This window comes from Notolepis coatsorum, assembly GCF_963971535.1.
Source record: "Notolepis coatsorum genome assembly, chromosome: 7".
NCBI lineage: Eukaryota > Metazoa > Chordata > Actinopteri > Aulopiformes > Paralepididae > Notolepis > Notolepis coatsorum.
Window position 1 is genome coordinate 26,616,611 of NC_140171.1, and position 23,187 is coordinate 26,639,797.

At 39.9% G+C, this 23,187-nt stretch overlaps 1 protein-coding gene across 1 annotated transcript; it reads right to left on the reverse strand.

Moving 5' to 3' along the window:
• Positions 1–3,869: 3,869 nt before the first annotated feature.
• Positions 3,870–21,996, reverse strand: map9 (microtubule-associated protein 9). Its single transcript, XM_084317878.1, is given in 14 exon segments — positions 3,870–4,888; positions 5,322–5,457; positions 7,251–7,396; positions 9,327–9,488; positions 9,942–10,019; positions 14,056–14,218; positions 14,841–14,914; positions 18,903–18,970; positions 19,055–19,166; positions 19,554–19,654; positions 19,657–19,773; positions 20,354–20,977; positions 21,511–21,604; positions 21,863–21,996. Coding segments are annotated over 14 exon segments (2,073 nt in total). The 5' UTR covers positions 21,941–21,996; the 3' UTR covers positions 3,870–4,768.
• Between the last annotated feature and the right edge of the window lie 1,191 nt (positions 21,997–23,187).

Genomic DNA, 23,187 nt, shown 5'->3' on the forward strand with positions numbered 1-23,187 from the left:
TTATGATGCATTTCAACGTGTCACTTGCAGTGCGATTCTATTGGACGAAAATGGTTCCGCCCAATAAATCACAGGCCCCGCCTACCCAACAAGCAGACAGCTTCAAGATGCATTCATAACTCACTAGGCTTTTTCAGACTTCCATGCTATTAAAAACTGAGGGTGTGTATAGACATAGATGCTCTAAATGTCTCTGGTACAGGGTGTAGCTTACTTCCCTTACTCACAAAACTAAACTGTACATTGCCTGTGTCTGGCACATGAGTGCAGTGGGAAAACCTATAGGTCACCATGTCTTCAGTGGAATTTCATGGTCAAGGAAGTTTGTCAGCCATTAAATGCTGTAAGTGGTATTTATTTGTTAAAATAAGTGCTCTACATTCTGACAGCTATCACTGATATAGTGTTTGGTCAGTAACATGGGTGTCCCAGTCCCTTCGCTCTGCAGTAAACAGAAAATACACGTTATTCAATCAAGAGAGAGAACTCTACCTTGGGGGGAAAAGTCTGACAAAAAAAATTATATTAAGAAAATATAAGATTTCTTGAAATAAGTAAAAAATATCTAGGGTTCTCTCTTATTCTGTACTTCTGTGTGACAACTATTAAAGAAACTTGAAACTTGATATACATTATATATGTCCTGGATGAAGTGGAATGGGATACCTGTTTACTGCAGAGCAGGAGGGACTGGGAGACCCATGTTACTGACCAAACACGCTATAGTCTCTAGATCAATGATGGCTGTCAGAATGTACAGTAGAGCTATTTAACACTTATTTGAACAAAAAAATACTTACAGGACATTTAACATTAGCAAATACCCAGTCAATGTATGTGTCATACATTGATGCAATTATTATAATTCTAGCACTGCAACGGGAAATAAACATGGGCCCATTTATAATGTTTATTATTGTCATGTTTGAAAAGGTCTATAATAACTGGTCCCTCCATCCAGAAACAGGCTGTCGGACGTTTCTGATCTTGATCCAATCGCCCGTCCACTGTATTTCCTAAGACTGGTAGGCTGTTTGCCACAACATTAGTTCCCATGGAAACTATTAAATTAAATGCATGCTAAATAAACGATATAATAGTCATTCCTATTGCATCAGTCAAGGGTGTTAAACTCATCTTTAAATTAATCTATATTCTTAGTTGTGATTGTTACTTTCTAGCCATCATGTAAGACAGTTGTGTTCAACCTTTTCCGTGTCAAGGAGCCCCAAATTGACACATTAGATAACATTTCCTCTGAAGGACCTCATCTGAGGTTTCTGTTGTTATATGTGATTAAGTGCACAATTCCATGCCTGTCTATACTGTAATTGAGGAGATGACAGTGTAGAATAGTCACTTATTATTTCATGGAGCTAATTTCTACTGAATGAAATGATGATATCAACCTATTCCCCATTTCTCAGGGTCCCCCGTGGAGCACCCTCAAAGAGCCCTTGGGGGTCCCCGGACCCCATGTTGAGAACCACTGATGTAGGAAAAGCATACTGTATTTGTATGCAATCAAGTGTTTGAAGTGAGATTAGATACAAAATAAAATGGTTCCACACAGATGCACATTAATACGTCTTGTATACATGTAGCTCCTTAGAATGCAGAGGTGCAATATATTAGAGTCACTAATTTACAAAAAGGACTTTTTTAATTTCAAGCCATGACATTAACATAATGACACAATGTCAAATTATCACATGAAAAAAAAACCAGAACACTCCATATTTACTTTATCTGATCAAATATAAAATCTTCAACATTCAAAAGATACATTTCTTTCTTTACAATTCCATTTCTTGCCAACAAAAAGTGCAAAATATCATATCAAAATCATATCATCAGATTCACACTACAGAATAAAGAGGAACTTTGAGCAAAAATGCCCCAATAAATTAACTTCCCTTAATATTGTGATTGCAGGTGAAATAGATGGTCGCTGGGGGGAAAGAGGAGACTGAAAAGAAGACGATGATCTTGTTACACAAACAGTGTAATAATATAAAACAGTATATTTTTTATACACAGTAAGGTGTCATTCTGGGATGGAACCATATTATGGCAGCCATCTTACCTGGTCCACTTCTAATAATAATAATAATAATAATAAATTTTATTTGGAGGCACCTTTCAGAACAATCAAGATTAAAACAATGATCTTGGCAAAAGTGTCAGTGGAATTAAAAACAAGACAAACAATGTACACGTATGAAATATAAAACAGTGGCACACAGGGTGCAGTTATAGTGAGTATGACCAGTAAGCAAGGCAGTTAAAAGACAAGGTTAAGAAAAGAATAAGATAAACAACAAGAAGTATAAAAAACAGTGAAGTTAAAATAACAGACAAACAAACAGCAGGGGGTATTGGGCAGCGATGGAGGTTATAGTGAATATGCGAGTTTGAACAGATGGGTTTTCAATTGTGATCTGAATGATAAGAGTGAGTCTGACTGTCGGATGTGTGGGGGCAGGGAGTTCCAGAGTCTGGGAGCCGAGCAGCTGAACGCTCGGGCACCCATGGTACTGAGGCGTGAGCTGGGGATGGATAAGAGTCCAGTAGAGGATGAGCGGAGGGTGTGGGAGGGGGTGTAATCTTGGAGGAGGTCAGTGATGTAGATGGGGGCTGGATTGTGGAGGGCTTTGAAGGTGAGTAAGAGGTTTTTGAAATCAATCCGGTAGTGCACAGGGAGCCAGTGTAGTTGAATGAGGACGGGGTGATGTGGTCGGATGAGTTTGTGCGGGTGATAATAAACTTCTAAACCTGCATGAACTGAATCCAATAAGAAAAGTAACTTTTACTTCTCTTATTTTTACATAAACCTTGCATTAACTGTTATAATGCATTGCATTATATTTGTAACCACCTAAGGTGTCTATAATAGTTGAACATATTTGACTGGAATAGATTGTCTATAGATGAGCTTACATGGAAGTACAACTTAATGCATTTTGTGCCACAAGAAGCTTATTATTATTATTATTATTATTATTATTATTATTATTATTATTATTATTATTATTATTATTATTATTATTATTATTATCATTAATTATTATTATTATTATTATTATTATTATTATTATTATTATTATTATTATTATTATTATTATTATTATTATTATTATTATTATTATTATTATTATTATTATTATTATTATTATTATTATTATTATATACACTTTTATTTGTGTAATGGTTTTCTAGGTGGTCCATATCTCACTTTCTTATGTAAACATAATAGTAGACTATTTGCTTTGTCCCTGGTGAGGCAAATGAGATGGATGAGTTGGCCGTGCTTGCCAGTCAAAAGGAATACCGTGTAGCATTATGTCTCATTTTATTATCTCATTTTCTAAGACATGGTTGCACACAGCTATTGCACGTCTCTCCAGACGAAACACCCGAAGGCTCTAATCCTCATTTCAGGGGATTTTAACCATATTAAACTGGATAAATCACTACCAAACTTCCAACAATATGTCAGCTGCCACACCACGGAAAATAGGACCCTGGACCTGCTTTATGCCAACATCAAGGAGGCATACAGCTTTGTGTTATATTTGCAATCTCATATTTTATGTATTGAGCTGAACTAGCTAAGATGCTAGCCAGTGCTACACGTTTCCATGGAAACGTGATCGGGATAAACGAATGACTGTATGGCCATGGTGCGGTATGTTAACCATTTATTTAACAAAGTTCACCATTTGACACCATAGACACCGACATACAGTGGAAACAGACATGTCTGTTTCCACTGTATGTCGGTGTCTATGGTGTCAAATGGTGAACTTTGTTAAATAAATGGTTGACATACCGCACCATGGCCATCAGTTATCAAGGATCTCATTTCGTCTGAATTAAAGTCCAGCTGGGAAATGCTACAAGGAGCATGTTCAGTGCTAGGCTCACACTCCCTAAATGTAGCACTGAACGGCACAGGAAGTCCTTCATTCCGACAGCCATCAGACTTTACAATGCATCACTGTGCCTCACTGCATCACTGAGCACAGAGTGACAGTTACCATCTTCCTGGACTTTTACTTTTGAAACAACACTGTGCAATATTACACTTACTGTAGACTTCTGTATATTTTTACTGTATATTTTATTCTATTCTTAGGCAATTTGTTTTGTTATTCTTATTTGTGACTTGTTCTGTCTAAATGTTTAATGTGAGCGATTTGTAGTGTCAAATTTCCCCCGGGATAATTAAAGTATTTCTATTCTATTATCAGATTTACTAATAGTGGCCAAGATAATGATGACTTGTGAACGAGATGAACTGGCTGAAGGGAAACATGTCCAACTGTATCTCCAAGCTGTATCTTTTAGGGGTAAACTATAAAATAAAATAAAGCTCAATAAAACATTTTAAAGGATGAAATAAATAAAGATCTAAATCGAGCAGTGCATTTAGAAGCAAGCATTGCTGATGAAACAACACGGGTTGCTATGGAGATACTCAGGTAAGACGGCTGCATCTTTGTCACACTGCATCGCTAGCAATGTCCCCTCTATTGTTGTATCTATGGTAATAATTCTCAGATGAATGTGTTTGTTTCTTGTCAAGAAAGGATTTAAATTATTTATTTTAAATGCCCCATGAATGCATAACATTTTCACCCCAAATTGTGTTCAAAAGAAGCTGCCTCTAGAACAAAAAGAAGAAGAATGTAGTACAAAACCTGATTAAAACTGAAAATCTGAAAAAGTTATTGCTGTGTAGGCGTAATGCAAGTATTATGCAGTGTTATTTTCTAAACGGCACGGTTTTACTGGCCGGGCTCCAAGGGGGAGGTGGTTCGTCTTGGAGGATCGCCTGAATCAGTCTTTCTTCCTGCCGTCTTCTTTCTTCTCTGTCTTTCTTTGTCTGTTGGAAAATTGCAGAGACACAACTTGTCACTAAAGATCACGGTCGACAAAAGCAAGCGTTGCATAGAGTCAATCAACAGAATCGACACAGCAGAAAACACAGGTGAGGTACAAACATGGGATCGGTGAAAGATTATTTGATAGTGTCTCGCTTACATTTACCTTTGCACTCTTATCAAAACGCTTATAATAAGTGCACTGCAACAGTGGAATGAGCTCACATTCTCATAATATTGTATCGTCTTTTCTATTATCCTGCATGCCACTGTGACCCCTGAATTTCCCTGAGGGGATTAATAAAAATCATCATCAATACTCTATACAATACAAAGCAAATGAACAGAGCCTGTAAATAGCCTGAAAATAAATAGCTATAATATGAATAAATTAATAAAAAAAATAAAAACAACAGCACACTTTGTGTTACTCACCAGCCACGTCTCGTACATGTCCAGCGACATCTTGTCTCTCTCTTCCCTCATGTATCGCTCCTCCTCTGCTTTGTTTTCAATTTCCTTTCGCTCCTTCATGACTTTTTCACTGAGAACATTCTTCCTTTTCCCATCCCTTAAAACAGTTTTGAGGAGTAAAAAAAAAAAAAAGAGAATAGATAAGGATGTTCATTTGTTATGTCCTTCGACTTAGTCGTGCACTTAAAATTCATGCAATATCATGTTAAATGTTATGATTTGTAGATTTGCTTGGGGGTTGGTGTGATGTCGTACTGGGTACACTGACATGCATGTTAATATTCTGATATCATTTGGAATCGGGATACTGTAGTATCTGGTCCCTGAGTTGGTGCTTGTAAATGCCATGCTGGTATTATGGGATACTGAGCCATGTGAACACATTATCACACATAAAAAATCTTCAACTCGTGCAAAATGCGGCTGCATGGATACTAACTAAAACTAGAAAGTTTTATCACATCACACCAGTTTTATCCGCCCTACACTGGCTTCCTATTCAAGCCCGATCTGACTTTAAAGTGCTACTCCTCACCTACAAAATTTGTAATGGGCTTGCACCGCTCTATCTATCCGATCTCATCTCTCGATACTTGCCCGCTCTTGCTCTGCGCTCACAAAATGCGGGGCTTCTATCGATTCCTAGGGTTAAAAAGAAATCCGCCGGCCACAGAGCCTTTGTCTACCGCGCTCCCTACCTGTGGAACAAATTACCTGCCGTCGTCAGGGGCGCCTGCTCTGTCGAAGCTTTTAAATCCCTGCTTAAGACCCATCTTTTCTCTCTCTCTCCTTCAACCTACCCTGATCTCACCTGATCGGGGTCTGACCCTTAGATTAATCTGTGTAGTTTAGTTAGGATGTCTATTTGCTTCCATGTCTGCTAACCCCCTCCTATTGCTAGGTTTTAGTGAGTTTTTCCTTTTCCTTACCTTCGCGTGGGGTATGTCTGGGAGTGTTGCTTTTATTTAGCATTTATTTAGATTTCTTTGGACCTTGTGGTGTTCTTGTTTTGTTCTTGACTTGATGTGATGTTTCTTCTTGACTTGTTTGGGGAGGACGTGTGCGGCCCATGGGGACATTGACGTGTGTTGTCGGGCCTTATAAATAAATTTGATTTCTTTACTGTAGGGTTTTGCAGTCTGTGCGAGTTCCGTTTCCATGGTAATACTCACAATATTCTGTTCAGTCATACATACATATAGAGTACATGTACATGCATATTGGAAACCGTTATGTTAATGTCCGTATATATAAACGCCTTGAATTGTCTTGAGACCTTAAAAATGGGATACTGGCTAGTATACTGAATATTAACTTTCAGTTGTACAATCCGAGAACTAAACATTGTAACAATGACTACTGGCTGAAAGCTATGGAGCTCTAGAATAGAACGGGTGTAGACACACTGATTAAGAACAGAACAAATTATACATTCTTAGTAAAGAGTCTTAGGAGGAGGGATGCCTCAGAGTTTATCATGGAATTTTTCATCAAATGTGGCAATTTATGTTGGGTTTTCTACACGTTTTAAGCCACATCTTCAGATACACTGGAGCAACAACTACAGTGATGAATCAGCACAAAATGGAATGATAGAATAATGGAAAGAATAATGGAAAAAATACTGTACAAGAGGTGTTAACTCCCAACAATACAATGACATAAGGATAAGCAGCACACCAAAACTAAATCTCACAAAAGACACCCCCCTATGTTTCTAGTCGTGCCATCACATTCAGGAGCCTACCGTTAAAAACCTTGTGAGATAATTATTTATCTCAAACTCCGCCCCCTTTTTTGATCATCCAATCACTGAGGGAAGTGACTATTGTGATTGGAGGATCAATAGAAGGGGGCAGGGCTTGACATAGGTCAACCGCAGTGACTTACCAGTTTGAAAAAGCCGACTTGCTGTTTCTCTGTCTCTCCTCCTCCGTCTCTTGTTTTTTCTCTTTCAGTTTATTCTCAGCTCGTCTCTGGCTCCTGTACTTCTCTTTGAGCAGCTGATCGTGCTCCTGTTTCCACTTCTCAAACACCTGAAACAATATTACAGTTGTATAAAACGAGCACTACTCGTGACATCACTCGGTCTAATGCAGGGGTCCGCAACCTTTTTGATACAAAGTGCCATTTAAAAAATGTCTTGTTAATCATTGTTTCAAGTTTCAAGTTCAAGTTCTGTTTTATTTGTCACAAATAAGGTACATGTACATTACAGTGAAATGCTTGGTTCTGTATGAGCCCCCATTGTGCCATATCAACATTAACACTTTCAGTGCCCAGCAGGGGGCGCACATTTAGTGCTTGAATGCCCACCATCCACTTCTATGTTAGCATTAATATCGCCTAATCTATGTTTTAAATTATGGCTATGTGTCTAATCTGCCCGTCGCATTATCAATGACTCATTTCCAGTCAACATTGTCGAAGCGGATTGTTTTTTTATCGGCTCATTTCCGTTTATAGCATTTTGAAAAGCCCTCGTTTTCACGAAGAAAAAAAAAAAGATTCCATGATATTCGCCCTGTACTGTAATATTCTAGAACGTTGTCATTTTTCGGCCTATTTATGAATAGTTTTCAAATAAACGCTAGATTATCGACGTGTACGTGTATGTGGCGCTGAAAATCGATTATCTCAGTTCCTGATCGCTCTTACAGTCAAACAGCCATATCACATTATAGGGGAAAAGCTTATATCTCCGTGAAAACGGGTCTGATTATCCTAAGACTGGTAAAATAGATTCCTTACCTGAGATCAGATGGTATCCAAATAGATTATTCCAATTCCTGATCGCCATTCCAAAAATCAATCCTTTTATTGATCCCATGCGTATACTGTAAAGTGTCAAACACATATTACACGCTGTGCTGAGGGTCCAGAATGAAGCTGATCGGCTCTGGTTACATGCGTGAGAAGTAAAATGTGGATGAGTTTTTTTTTCTCATGCATTTTCATTGAGTCCAATCCAAAAGGGTGCATTACCATCTGGGAGACAATAGGGGGCGCTTTTTTCACATCTGAGCGCCTGGCGGGGCTGCTGTACCAACGGTAGACTCGGTTGATGAAATAGGAATTCAGATCGCGAATAAAAAAAATAAAACGAGAATTCTCGTGATGGGCATTCAACCCATCGGCTGATAACCCGAAATATCTCGTGATGGGCATTCAAAGTGTTAAGAATAACATTAAGTACGTTATTAATGTTTGATTATGACACTGCATCAAAACTTAAATCTCCAACGGAGCTGTCATTTCATTTAATCCATATAGGCAACATGCATAGCGACGGTTTTAATAAAAAAAAATCCCATAATCAGGACATTGTAATTATATGCAAGGATGCTGCCACACTTATGAAATGCTTGCCTCCCATAACTATGGCACGTTTGATGGATTCAGCCTTGTCTGCCTCATCCTTGCGAATGTTTAGTCTCAAAATGGTGTTTAACACTCAACGACATTTTCAAGAAGTAATGGAAGGAATTGTGATGCATGGTCCTTCTGAAACACAAGACCCCACTCTTCTGTCCACGAGGGCTGGAACGCCTGAACCTTTACTTTATCTTTCTTAGCTAGCAGGTCCGCCATCGTCTACCAGTTATTTTCCCCTCACCCGCATTCTGTGAAGACCTGCCCCTACTCTCCCTCTGATTGACTCGGACCCTTTTGATCTATCAATCATCAAACTACTGTAAATTACTGAAAGAGGTAATTCGCCGTGCAGACAAGGGCGCACATTTCCAAAAAAAGGTTCCCCTCTTGCACACCTTTAAGTTAAGTTAAGAGGACATAAGAAAGGCCCCCTGTGGGGTTTGAACCAAAGACCTTCTTGCTGTGAGGCGACAGTGGTGACCAGTGGTCACTTGCTAGTGTGCCATTGGTTAAGCTACCAATGGTGGCAGGCGTGCCTAAGGTCGCTGACCCCTGGTCTAATTCATGGTATTTATAAACGGAACCACAGACCTTTCTGGACGATTCCCTTTTCTCCGCCTGCTCCTCGACCACTCTTTGCTCTTTTGTGGTCGTATCATGCTTCTCCTTGGCTCTGGCTCTCAGGCTTCCTGCTTTATTCTGCTTCCAGGCCTCGTAGGATGCCTTGGCGTCTTCTGTCTTATTCCACTCCCCCTGTGCCACAGAGACACCGAAAACAAAACAGTGCAGTCGTGAACAGATGGCCACCAGTGAGAAGACACGAGGCCACTCGATTACGGCAACACGGCAGCGCTGGTGGCGATTGTTTTGGTACAGCGTGGTGGCTCATTTCCAGTGCAAAGATACAAAGAAGGAGACAACAAGCATACGTGGAAACATTATGAGTTTAGTGATTTGTGCATCATCTACTGTTGTTCATTTAGGCTTCAAAATGATTTAGTCTGTAAATGTATATTGTCCCACTGCAATTGTCCCACTTACACTGTAGAATCATTTCTTTTTCATATTTTATCCGCTGTTTTTTACCTATATAAAAAAAATATACCTGGTTTACAAATCTACTGCGGTTTTCTGAATGTATAGACAGTACATTAAAAAAAGCTGTGACAATAAAACAATATGAATCAGAACGTAGACAATATTCACCTGTTTCCTCTTTTCCTCTTTCAAGTTGTCTTCTTGCTTCTTCAGTCGGGAGCTCTCCTTTTTCTTCTTAAGCCATTCCTGTTGTTTTCAGAGAGAGGAAATACAAATGTTAGGGTCAGGAGTCAGGACAGATCAATATATAACGCACAAAGTTTAATTAAATACTAATGCTAATTAAATACTACCTGCATGTGTTCTACTGCCCCGTACTGGCAACACCCTCCACAACGTGCAGCGATATAAGTACTGGTGCACTGACGATGGATAGTATAGCCGTGCCATTAAATTGGATAGAGGAAGATGACACATTGTAAGCCGTGCCAAAGGGGATTACAAATGGAAATTGTTGAAAATGTAGGTGGCGCTTGTGGGAAGCTGGACATGTTTCAAAACAAATTTGAAACACCTTCACCTTCTCAGAAGGACAGACAGAAGGAGCTAGATGTAGTCTCATCCTCTTCTTTCCCCCGTTGGGGTGAATGGAAACTGCGCCTGTTCTGAGTCGGTCCGCAGCTTGTGTAACCCACATGGCACATTTCCAGAAAATTAAAGCGGGTTTGTTTGTCTCCCTCTATGAAAACATTCTGATATCACAATTTGAGTCAACGTGGATTGAAATGAGCGAGGTGATCCTCCTCACTCAACATCTTACAGTGCATAATTATACCTAACTATTTGAGGAATCTTTTTCAGTACTGATTTCTGTGAGAACAGATAGAGTCTATGATATGGATACCAGTGACTACTCTCCATATGCCATAGCCCATCTACATGTTTTACATTCTAAACCGCAGGAAAAGGACGATGCAGACGCGTTGATCCTTAACACTACACAATATTTTATCTATTTATAACTAAAAAGATTTGCAAGACATTGTTTTAGAATTGTGTTTGCATTTTGTACTTCATTTTGTACTTTAGTTTGTATATACCCAAATGCAGCACTGAACGGCACAGGAAGTCCTTCATTCCAACAGCCATCAGACTATATAATGCATCACTGTGCCTCACTGCATCACTGAGCACAGAGCGGCAGCTCAATAGTGGCAGGAGGACGCGACTAGCGGCCTCCAGGCTCCACAACAGGGGGCAGCGACGGCTGCCAGACATTGATCTAGGTCTAGGTCTAGGAGGACAATACACTACCTAAAGCAGGGAGGGGCAACTGGCGGCCCGCGGGCCGCATGCGGCCCTCACCGACGTTCCATGCGGCCCCAGGCCAATATAAAAAAAAAAAAACATTTTTATTGTATTCGACTAAGAAGAGTTGGCAGTCGACTATGGCTCCTTTCGATCGATTAGTCGACTATTTGACTAATAGGGGTCAGCCCTAGTGTGGACATATGAAACGCTGTTGAAAGTGCCGTGCAGCAATATGGGGGTTTTGATAAACTGTCGGCTGTTGTTACCGATGGAGCACCGGCAATGAAAGGAAAACACACAGGATTCGCCGGGCTTCTAAGGCAGAGTGGCGTTGAGTGTCCAATGCTGCACTGCATTATACATCAGGTAAGTTCGCTAACATAATTTCCATCTATTGTGGGTCACTATAATGACCAATGCGAGTCGAGTGTAGTCAAATTATATGCGAGAGTCGTTAAATAGTTTTTATTTTTTTTTATCTGATATAGGAGGCTCTCTGTGCCAAGAAGCTTGACTACTACAGCCATGTTATGGATTTGGTTACCAAGGTTACCAATCTAATTCGTGGAGGCAACAGGTCACTAAACCATAGAAAGTTTGTCTCCTTTTTGGAAGAGATGGACACTGATTATGGCGACTTGCAGCTACACACAGAAATCCGATGGCTGAGCCGTCGGAAAGTACAGGAGCGACATTGAAACACTGCAAATGCAATTCAATGATCGGTTTGAAGATTTCAACGGCATGCAGTCACGGATAGCGCTGTTTGCCGGCCCCCTCACCGCTACGGTGTCAGAGCAGCCCCCACCGTTGCAGCTTGAACTGTGCGAGCTACAGTCAGATCCTTTTTTTCAAGCAAAGAGAAATGAGAGGGGAATTTCGTTTTGGAAACTGCTACCTGAGCCCCGCTTCCCACTCCTCAGGGACTTTGCCCTCTCTATGGCCAGTATGTTTGGGAGCACATACATATGTGAGAGCAATTTCTCAAACATGAAGCACATCAAGTCAAAGTAGAGAAACAGGCTGTCGGATGAAACATTATTTCATCTGATGCAGATTGCATGCACAAACATTGAAGTTGACATTCCTGCTATTGTGCGCCAAATGGAGAGACCACAAGTGTCTCATTAAAGACAGGGGGGAGGAGGAGATGATGAAGAGGTGTAGAGGGGGGGAAGGAGATGATGAAGAGGTGTAGAGAGGGGGGAAGAGATGATGAAGAGATGTAGAGAGGGGGGGGAGATGATGGAGAGGTGTAGAGAGGGGACCATTATTATTATTATTATTATTATTATTATTATTATTATTATTATTATTATTATTATTATTATTATTATTATTATTATTATTATTATTATTATTATTATTATTATTACCATTATTGACCCACTGTGGGGCGAGGGTGAATGTCATGCCAGTTTGATAAAGGGTCAATGGGAGGCATGTAGTATTGCACTTTACTTTACTTGCACTTTACTTGTTTACTTTTGTAGTGTTCAGATAACACTAATAACACAAACACAAAGCAGCATTCCTGCTGCATTTCACTACAACAGTAAATCAAAAGTGCAATAATAAATGATTTTGTTAAATGTATACACTTTTATCCTGCTACTAAACAAAACATTCCTGAGTGCTTCATATCCATAACATGCATTTCAGTGTTATAATGTTTTGTTTAGTAGCAGGATAAAAGTTTATACATTTAACAAAATCATTTATTATTGCACTTTTGATTTACTGTTGTAGTGAAATGCAGCAGGAATCCTGCTTTGTGTTTGTTGAGCAGTGGGCTTTAAGTTCATACATTTATTTGATTAGAAGCCTTAATTATAATTGATAATTTTTGTATATATTTGGGGTTACACAGCAATACTTTTAAATTCAGCTGTTTATAAATTCATAAAGTTGAAATTGCATTACTAAATGCATTTGAAATGGAATAAAAACAAAGTTACAACAAATTATAATTGTTTATATACCTTGTGACTATTAGGGCTATTTGAGTGATGGGGTACTACTGGCGGGACTGCCGATAAACAATGCAGCCCCCCAGATTGATTGTGGACATTTTGTGGCCCTCACCATATATAAAGTTGCCCACCCCTGACCTAAAGCATACTGCACCTAGTTACACTGAATACTGGAATATATATTTCATATTTCATTTAGTTAGATTTAAAGGGGAACTATCTTATAAATGGCCTTTTTGAGTGTTTAGCATTGTTTCCTAGCTATGTGAACTTATATTAATATGATCTATGTCTCAAAATTCTCATATTGGCGCATTCTTCCAATTCTCCTCTCACAATATTCACCCTCACTGAACTGAGTCGTTTGAAAATGTGCCTATATGTGATGTCATATAGTCACTGCTGCATGTTAATGTTCAGGTGAACACGACGGTGCACAGTGGTTTAGGAGCCCAGGCTCAAAACAGCTCGAGATCTTGAGGTAGAAAAATGCTGTTTTTGAGGACTTGATTAGAAATACAAAACAATGAATAATAAAAATATATATATTACAGAGGTGTTCCATAGACTCACAGGAATTGTGTAAAAGTGCCCAAATAGTGAAAGAAATAGTAAAATAGTTCCCCTTTAAATTATAATTATATTGACCAAATTGTTTACCCCATGCTCAGTATGCTCAGTATATTCTTACTGTATTTATTTCTGTATATTTTATTTCATTTCATTTTATCTTATTTTACTCTACTCTTATCCTAGGCAACTTGATTTGATTTGTGTTATTATTCTAATTTGTGACCTGTCCTGTCTAAATGTTTAAATGTTCCCACTGGATAATAAAAGTATTTCTATTCTATTCTATTCTATATTGTTTTTTTATTTATTTTTACCTTTGTTACTGTATATGAAGTGCAGTCTCAGGGGGCTCATATAGAACCAAGCATTTCACTGTATGTATGTATATGTGCCAAATAAAACAAAACTTGAAACTTGATCCTGACCTGGTAAACGGCAGCCCTGAGTGAATCCGCTGCTTCAGGCTTAGACTCTTCCAGGGCGACCTTACGGTCCAGGACCGTCAGCATGCCCATGTACTTAGACTCCACTTTACTGGAGCATGCGCTTCGGGATCTCTGGGAGCTTTTTGCAGAAGAACTTGAGGGCCTGTTAAAAAAAAAGAAAAAAAAGAGTAAAACGATGGGTCCGTTACTAACATCTCTTATGCATACCAAACTCTTATGCATACTCTTATGTTGCCAAATTCTCATTTGTTTATCAAGGTGCAGTGATGTGGAATGATATACAAAATCTAATAGAAACATGTTCCACTTTAAATATATTTAAAAGTAAGCTTAAAAAAGAACTACAGATCCTGTAGTCTATAGTATCCATGTGTATTGTATAAAGTCTTTTAAATATTTTTTCCCAACATTATAATAGTTGTATAATGCTGTATTGTATGTATCTGTGTGTATGTGAGAGGGATATGCGCATGTGTTTGTGGATAATGTGGGGGGGGGGGATTTTAATTTGTTTGTGTAGTTATCCTATATAGGCAGGGTGAGGGGAGGTCGCTTATAAGCCCTTGGGTTTTTTGACCTTTCCTGCACATTTTAACTGTTCTTCTATTTACTCATTTTATCCCAGAATGTATGTTTGTAAGTGCGAATAACAATAAATAAATAAACAAATAAACATCTCTTATGCATACTAACATCTTTTATGCATTGCATGATACACGGCTAAGCTACAAGGGACTATTGCCCCTATAGTACAAAGCATTTACCTCGTCTCAGATGATTTTTCATGGATGTCACTGAGTCTACTGACAGAATGATCAGGGTGATCCTCAGAGTCTTCCTAAATGGAACACATAATACATACACACATAGAGAAATACATACATAAAGACAGACGTTCTGATCCTTAGGGATGAGGACTGTGAAGACTCAACCGTGCACAATAGGTGACATAAGCATGACGTTTAGTGGTTGAGTATCATTGCCAGCCTGATGGAACGAGAACCATGTAGACTTGTAATTTATGGTCCTCGTTCCAAATGATCAACTTAGTAAATCGTTAATAGTGGACACATGGCCTGAGCAGAGGCAGAGGAAGAATCAAAATCTCCTTTGCTTCCTCTATAGGTGTTTGTCATGCATGGGCAGCATGGATATAGCCTGTATTTGGGAGGGCATTTGATATTTGAGACTAACTGCTAAAGGGCAATTCCAGCATTATGGATGTTACATTCAGAGAGAACATTGGAAACTTAACTTAACATTGACAAGGCATCGATTTGAATTGGAAGTATAATTTACACATTTTAGTTACACTTATTGAGATAAAGATGAGCCTGCAGTAAGAAATGTTTTGACCTTTTGGATTTTGAGAAATACACAGCGTTATGGATGTTACGGAAATTGACAAGCTTTTCGGACTCACTGAACACATGATGAAAACTCTGTGAATATCTTTTTCAAAGAATAACATGTTTACTATCACTTTGAGGTACCCAAAAAGCACATTCAGGAAAACCTGGCATTTCCTCTCAAGGAATGAATCACAAAAAAGTGCCGTTATGGATGTAACATTTTTGCGTTATGGATGTTACACGTCTAAAATAGACAAAAAACACTATAAAAAATAGGGCTTTACCCACATGTGTTTGACTTCGGTGGACCATTTTGAGAGTCAAACCAGTCTGGAATGGATTCATGTTGTAGTCTGAAAAAATGCCAGGAAATGCTGAGAGAATTGTTGAATATATATATAACACAAATGTTATTATGACATCATACTGTGACATCACAAATGTTCTAGAATGTTTGATTATGACATCATACTGTGACATCACAAATGTTCTAGAATGTTTCACTCTGCCTGGACTGGTTCAGAGAAATGGTATCTCCCTCTGTTATCCATGTGAGGATTGAGGTGTTCATGAATCTGATCAAAACTGACCCAGGACTTGTCCTCTTTGGTTGGAAGTGCAGCGGTAAGCCTCCATAAGGGACATGGACATGTGGCGTTTCTGAACCCTCTGCTTGACTCCTTCTCTTATGGTCACTGCATCCTTCATTGATTGATTGATTGATTGATTGATTGATTGAAAACGTTATTAACAGATTGCAGAATGGGTACAGTACAGCTCAATACATACAATTGTTAAGGGGATGCAGACCAGAGAAAGACTATCGTCTTGTTTACATCAGGGTCCCCCATTTTCAATTCATCATAACATATATGACATACACGACATACAGATAGACAGTACTGCTACATCTATACATTTATGACATATCAGATTTGCAAATACAGTACTGTTTGTGATACCAAAATAATAATAATAATAATACATCTATTTTATATAGCGCTTTTCCAGGTGCTCAAAGACGCTTTACATGGGCAGGAGAGACAAACTATGGCAAAACAAAAAACAGAACAAAACAGAACAAAAATAATACATGACAAAATAAAATAAAACCAACAGAATTAGAGGTCAAAAGCAAGATTGAAAAGGTGAGTTTTGAGGGCTGATTTAAAATAGTCCAGAAAAGAGAGTATATACATTTGACGTAGAAACTGTACATTGGAGGGTAGGAGGGGGACTGTACATTGGAGGTGGTTGGGTGGGTGGGGTGGGACACTGTACAACTGTACAAGCAAAACTGTACATTGGAATATTGACAAAACCATACTTGGTCAATTACTGTACATTGGGTTGGGTTAGGACATTTACAGGGGCCAGTTTCGAATTGCAGTCTCCCGTAGGTGTTCTTTGAGAGTGTTTTTGAAAGTGGGTAGTGATTCACATTCCTTTACAGCTTTGGGTAGGGCGTTCCACATTGATGTGGCATAATTGCGAAACGTGTTTAGTCCCTTGTTTGAGCCGAATCTGGGTTTAACATGATTTGTGGAGCTCTCTCTGGTGTTGTGATCGTGGTATTCACTGACCTTTGGGAAGTATTTTGACATGTACATGGGTAACTTGGTCGTGTAGTGTATCTTGTAGACCAGGCCCATTGCAAGTTGCTGTACTCTGTCGTCTACTCTAAGCCATCCTAGGTTGTCAAAGTGGGCAGGGGTGAGGTGGGTTCTAGGAGTAAGGTCAAGCAGTAGTCTGACCAGTTTGTTTTGAGATGTTTGTAATTTTGTTTTTAGCGCCTTTGAGGTGCTTTGGTACCATGAGGTGCAAGCATAGTCGTAGTACCCTTGAATGAGTGCTCCTGCCAGAGTCTTCAGGGTATTCTTGTTTACCAGTGAGGAGATCCGGTACAAGAATAGAGTTCGTTGGTTGACTTTTTTTTATTACATTGGATGCCATTTTGTCACAGGAAAGATTTGCCTCTAGGATGGAGCCCAGGTAGGTAATTTCTTCTTTCCTTGTGACAATATTGTCACCCACTGTAACTGAGAAGCCGTCGGTCTTGCTGAGTTTGTTATTTGAACCAAGAGAATGGACTGTTTTGCCCATGTGTAATGATAGTTTGTTATCAGCGAGCCATATGCAGATTTTGCCTAGTTCCGAGCTGAGGGCCTGGGGCCTGTCTTGAAATGTCGTCCCTGCATTCGAATAATACTCATTTACTTTCTGTTTGGTTTCATTTGGGGTTTCTGTGTTTTTTGGGGTGGGATTCTTGTCACGATACTCTGAGCAGACACGAGGGGGAGATGGCCGACAGCAGCCGATTAGCAGTAGGCTAACGTGGACACTGCTCTGCCTAGACCAACAATGTGTGAAAAAGTTGTGTCTGAAAATATGTTGGATTTGAATCAAACAAGGAGTCATAAAATACTTCTGATTTAAATCAAACAAAGGGGTCATAATCGGACTTAACAACACACATTTTTGATAGTGTTTTTTGTCTATTTCAGACGTGTAACATCCATAACGCAAAAATGTAACATCCATAACGGCACTTTTTTGTGATTCATTCCTTGAGAGGAAATGCCAGGTTTTCCTCAAAGTGATAGTAAACATGTTATTCTTTGAAAAAGATATTCACAGAGTTTTCATCATGTGTTCAGTGAGTCCGAAAAGCTTGTCAATTTCCGTAACATCCATAACGCTGTGTATTTTGTCACATATCTCAAAATTCAAAAGGTCAAAACATTTCTTACTGCAGGCTCATCTTTATCTCAATAAGTATAACTAAAATGTGTAAATTATACTTCAAACAAAGGGGTCATAATCGGACTTAACAACACACATTCGCAATGTAACATCCGTCACTTGCAATGTAACATCCATAACGGTAACATCCATAACACTTGTAAAGAATACAAAAAATAAGACCAGAATGACTAATTGTTGCGAATATGTCATCTTTATAAAAGTTAGCTTTGCTTAGGAAGTTTGGTTGACATTGCATTCCAGATGCATGTTTTATGACAACTTTTCCTGGAAAACGTTATGGATGTTACATTCGCTGTCCCATAAAGGGGCATTATAACAGCATGCTTCACCTGCCAATGGAAAGACACAAAGTACATACTTGATTCACATATTGATACAACAGCCCTTCATGACCAAAGGTGAGGTTAGAAAAATATCTGTTGATTTCTTTTTTTTTACATTCTGGCCATTCAGAAAGTCATACAATTAGGTTAATCGAAAAAAAAATTTACATCATTGTGTCTCCTCCTGTAGTGTGAAAAAACATGCATTCTCATAAATATTACGATCAAATCTATTTTGTACTTCAAAATATAGACCTTGATGATACATTTGAAATTGGTTTGGTTATGATCATGTTATTTTAATTTTTTCATGGTGAGGTTGACATTTGCATGGAATTGCCCTAAATGTTGAACATCGCATTAAACCTGATGGGAAATGGCTTACATGAAATTCTTCAAAGGATGTAGAGTACTGCTCCTCGTGGTCTTTGCTGTCTTCTGAGATACGCTTATCTAAAAGGATAACAATATGTGTCAAAAACTAAATTCTAAAGAGGTTATGCCAGACAATTTAGCACTGAACATACTAATTGGTACCTCTGGTTTCAGAATCACCCGTGGACCTGGAAAGGGAGTGAGACTGCTGGCTTCTGCGTGGGGAGGAGGATCTCCTGAAGCTAGAGGAGTCTGTCTGGTCTCCTTCAGGTCCCTATGATAAAAACAACACAAACAATACATGCTCTACGGCGGTAAACAACATTGTGTACAGCTGTGGAGGAATCGCTTTGTTTTGTCCTAACAATAGCTTGAATCTCACACCTAGAGAACCAATGTCCCCAAACCCCCACCCTATTCTATCCATAAGAGAGCTGGATCCCCTTCTCCACCTCAGTGTTCTCCCAGGTGGCCAGTGGAAGCACTCCTCTAAGCCAAGCTCATAATCTACATGTACCTTGTTTCTATAGTGTTTCACTATTACACCTATATTGATCATGAAGATCTGTCTCTACGGCATAACCGATGAGTCCGGTTCCACCACACAGCGCAACAGCAACAAAAACAACAAGTTACTGAACAAACAATGAATGAAACTCACGTGTGGGCTAAGGCTGCTGGCAGTTATCTGGCCAGAGGATGTGTCCGCCGTGGTGGTGCTGCTGGCTTTATCAGTCGAGAGGGCATGGACACAGAAGAGGTGGCAGCCCTGCTCACTGGAGATCCTGGGTCGTCAGCCGGCTCCTCCACGGCACGGGAACTCAATCCAAAGGTCCTTTGTCTCGGTTTGGGTCTGGGCGGTTCCCTCTCGCCAACGCCATCTGAAAAACAAGGAAATTATATACAAAAACCAAGCACACACATACCTGCATGCATTCGGTGCATCGATATTCCCATCGAGTCAAAAAAGGTACCGGTCATTTTAATAGAGAGAAATTAACTATGTACTACTACTATGTGATATTGGTATCAGGAATTGTTTTATGATAACAGATGTTTAATAGATAACATAGGGAGGTTCGGCATATGGATATCATGGGAAAAAATGGGAGCTAGCATGGAGGGGGGTGGTTCTGGGATGCTGGAACTAACTGTTGAGCCTTCCCGAGGTGTCATGGCCTAACTTAACGAAACACCAGTGAAGGGAGGTGCCCACTTGATAACCCTGGTGATATGCTGGCTCTTGCTGCCTACCTATCTATCTATCTACATGTTGGGTTGTGGTGGTCATTGGGGGCCATGTGGTAGGGTATGTAGAATCGGCATTGACACACACACACCTTTTATTTGACCCCTAAGGCATAGATGTGTGGCAAGGGGATTTGATTCCTTCATTGAGCGTTTATGCTTATCATTAGGGCACAAGTATCTTGTGTTTTATTATAAAAACTATAAACTGACCTGTTGAAGACACACCGCTACGCATCGAGCCAGTTTCCGCTGGCTGTGGACTAGGGGCCTTTACTCCTTCCCCACGAACCGAGTCTTTGCTCTGTTCACTGTTTTCGGCGAACAAGGGAACAGGGGTTTCCAAATTGCCACCATCAGACGATGGTAAGGGCAACGGTGTGTCCAGCCAGCTAGCCTCTGAGGTTTGGAGTGACAGAGATCCAGTTGGAGGTCTTCTTGAGGAACAAGGGGGGTGAGAATCGGCACCGCTCTTTTCAGACACTGTGGATTCCATGCGCTCCTCGCTGCGACCTAACGAGTGTTGTGGGGTTAACGAGTCCCTCCTCCGGTTGCTGCTGCCAAGGGAGGGGTCATGGCGTTGTGGGGTTAACGAGTCCCTCCTCCAGTCGCTGCTGCCAGGGGAGGGGTCGGGGCGTTCGCCTTCATGGGAGTCGGTCGCCGCTGTGCTTTGCAAGGGGGAAGCGCTTCTTTGGGTTTTCATGAATGAAACTCTCTTTGGTCTGTCGTTTTCTCCCTCGTCATCCGAAAGGTCAAAGTTGTTGATGGTGGCTTTACTCCTCCCGGACTTAAATGCATTGACCCTTTTCTTTCTTGATTTGAAAAGTTCTTGAAAATCTGTAGAATAGATAATTCTGTCAAATGAGCACGAGAGAGAGAAAACTTTGCAAGATTTGCCAAAGACAGATCTATCACATTCCAAGAGCCTATCTGATTAGGCTTATCTTGAGATCTGGTAGAGGGTGGTAGGCTATACATGTTGTTACACACCTCGTGTAACATACAGTAGCTCTGAGTGTCTCTGTTTTTGAAGGTCTGGTGATATAATAATGATCATAATAATTCTAGACATTTTTCTTTAGCCTGCATGGAGAACCTGATAGGTGCAGGGTGGGGTTTGTCACATAGATGACAAATACAAAATGAGTGCAAGAAGGTACAGACTATTTTAAAGTAAACTATAATTTTTGATGATTGACAGCTTCCTGACACAATCTGATTTGGTCTGATGCAGGTAAACCCCACCCTTCTAAGCAGTGACATGTTATTATTGTGAGATGGCATGAGATGGGAAATGAGAACAACCTTTTGTAGATCACAGGGGCTAGTACTTCTGGGACATCTAGGCCTATATTTTGTGATGATCTTACCATCCCCATCCTCGTCGAAGTCATCCAAATAAGAGTACTGGTCATCAGTCTTTGTTCTACTTGCTCTGGCAGAGACAGCAGCTTCAAGTTCATCCTACAACGATATGAGTTGAGAAGCAAAATGAACATTCTGGGGTCACCTGTTACAGTGTGTTCAATGCCAACCCACAGACTTGCACCGTTAACACAATTCGTAATGTTAGCGAAGGTTAATTAAGACGCACGGACAATTTCAGTGAGTCTGAATTCAGAGACGCATGTATTGCTACACTATATTAACAGTTAACACGTTACGTTAGTAAAACATGTCCATATTCACATGAGCATTTAACAATAACTAAGTTAACGTTACCTGAAAAGTTGTCCTTCTTCTACTAGATACTTTCGGGCTTTTCGTGTAAGCCAGTGTCCTGAAGTCCCCGTCTGTCATCCTGTAAACCGAACAATATTTCGACTGCTAGCATTAATAACGTTAGATTAACGTTAACGCTAAAATCCCAAGATTACGGCCAAACGTTGTTAAAAACATGATCTATTGTTATCTGTCTTGCAAGGTCAAACATCGTCAATAACGTTACTGCCGGATACCATTTGTGAATGAACTTAGTTAACGAAAGCTAGCTTTGCCGCTAAGTATCGTTGTTGTTGCCTAGGGAACAAACGAGTTCAAATTAAGGGAAATAGGATACAGTTCCAGGTCAGACGATACAGGCTACACCCAGGCTACACTGCGCATGCCCAGATTATTGTTATTATTATTTTGTATTGTTTTTATTGTATTTTTCTGCATATAAACTATTATAACGTTTTTACAATATTTGCGTATGTTGTTCCTATTTTCATCAGAAGATGGTGTGAGAGGGTTGCAAATGGAAATAGGTCACCTGCAGACAATTCGAGAAGCATGCAGCTGCAGAGCCGCAGAGCCAGCGGCGCTCTCAGGGCCGCGCTCTGACGGCCGCGCTGTGCAATAGTATGCAGCTGCAGAGCCGCAGACCCAGCCGCGCTCTCAGGGCCGCGCTGTGAGGGCCGCTCAACAGCGCCACCCACCCAATGGCTGCATTGCCAATGGCTGAATTGGAGTATTGCACTGTGCGGGCACAGCTGTGAGATCCGCACGAGGCCAGAGGTCGATGTACATACTGTATGAGTAAAGTAACTATACTTTTGCTCACACAATATCTTGAATGAATGCGTTTATTTATTTCGAACATAAATTGAAAATAAATAATAATAAAAAACAAGTAATAAACAGATTAAAAAACAAACAAGCAGGAGTAGGATGAAGTGTAAACGTATGTATTTCCTACCCCCTTCACACTCTATTATCTTATGCAACTCATATTCACTCCACAAACTGAAATATACATTGTTGAATGAACAGCCTGTTTCTTGAAGTTAGACTCTCTAAATTGTAACCCCCCTCTCACAGAATTTTTGGATGTTACCCGGGAGTGAATTGTTTCGTGCTTTAAACATGATTTGTGCAGTCTTAATGTTAAGCCTTAAGGTCCCCCTATAGGACCCCCTGCTTTTCTTTATCATAAATCGATCAATAGAGACCGTATTAGATCCCCAATGATCATATCATGGGGTATCATTGGAAAGCCACACTCATTGGCTACAACCCTGTGCAAAGATTTTCGAGATCGCCAAATGATTGACGGAACTAGAGCT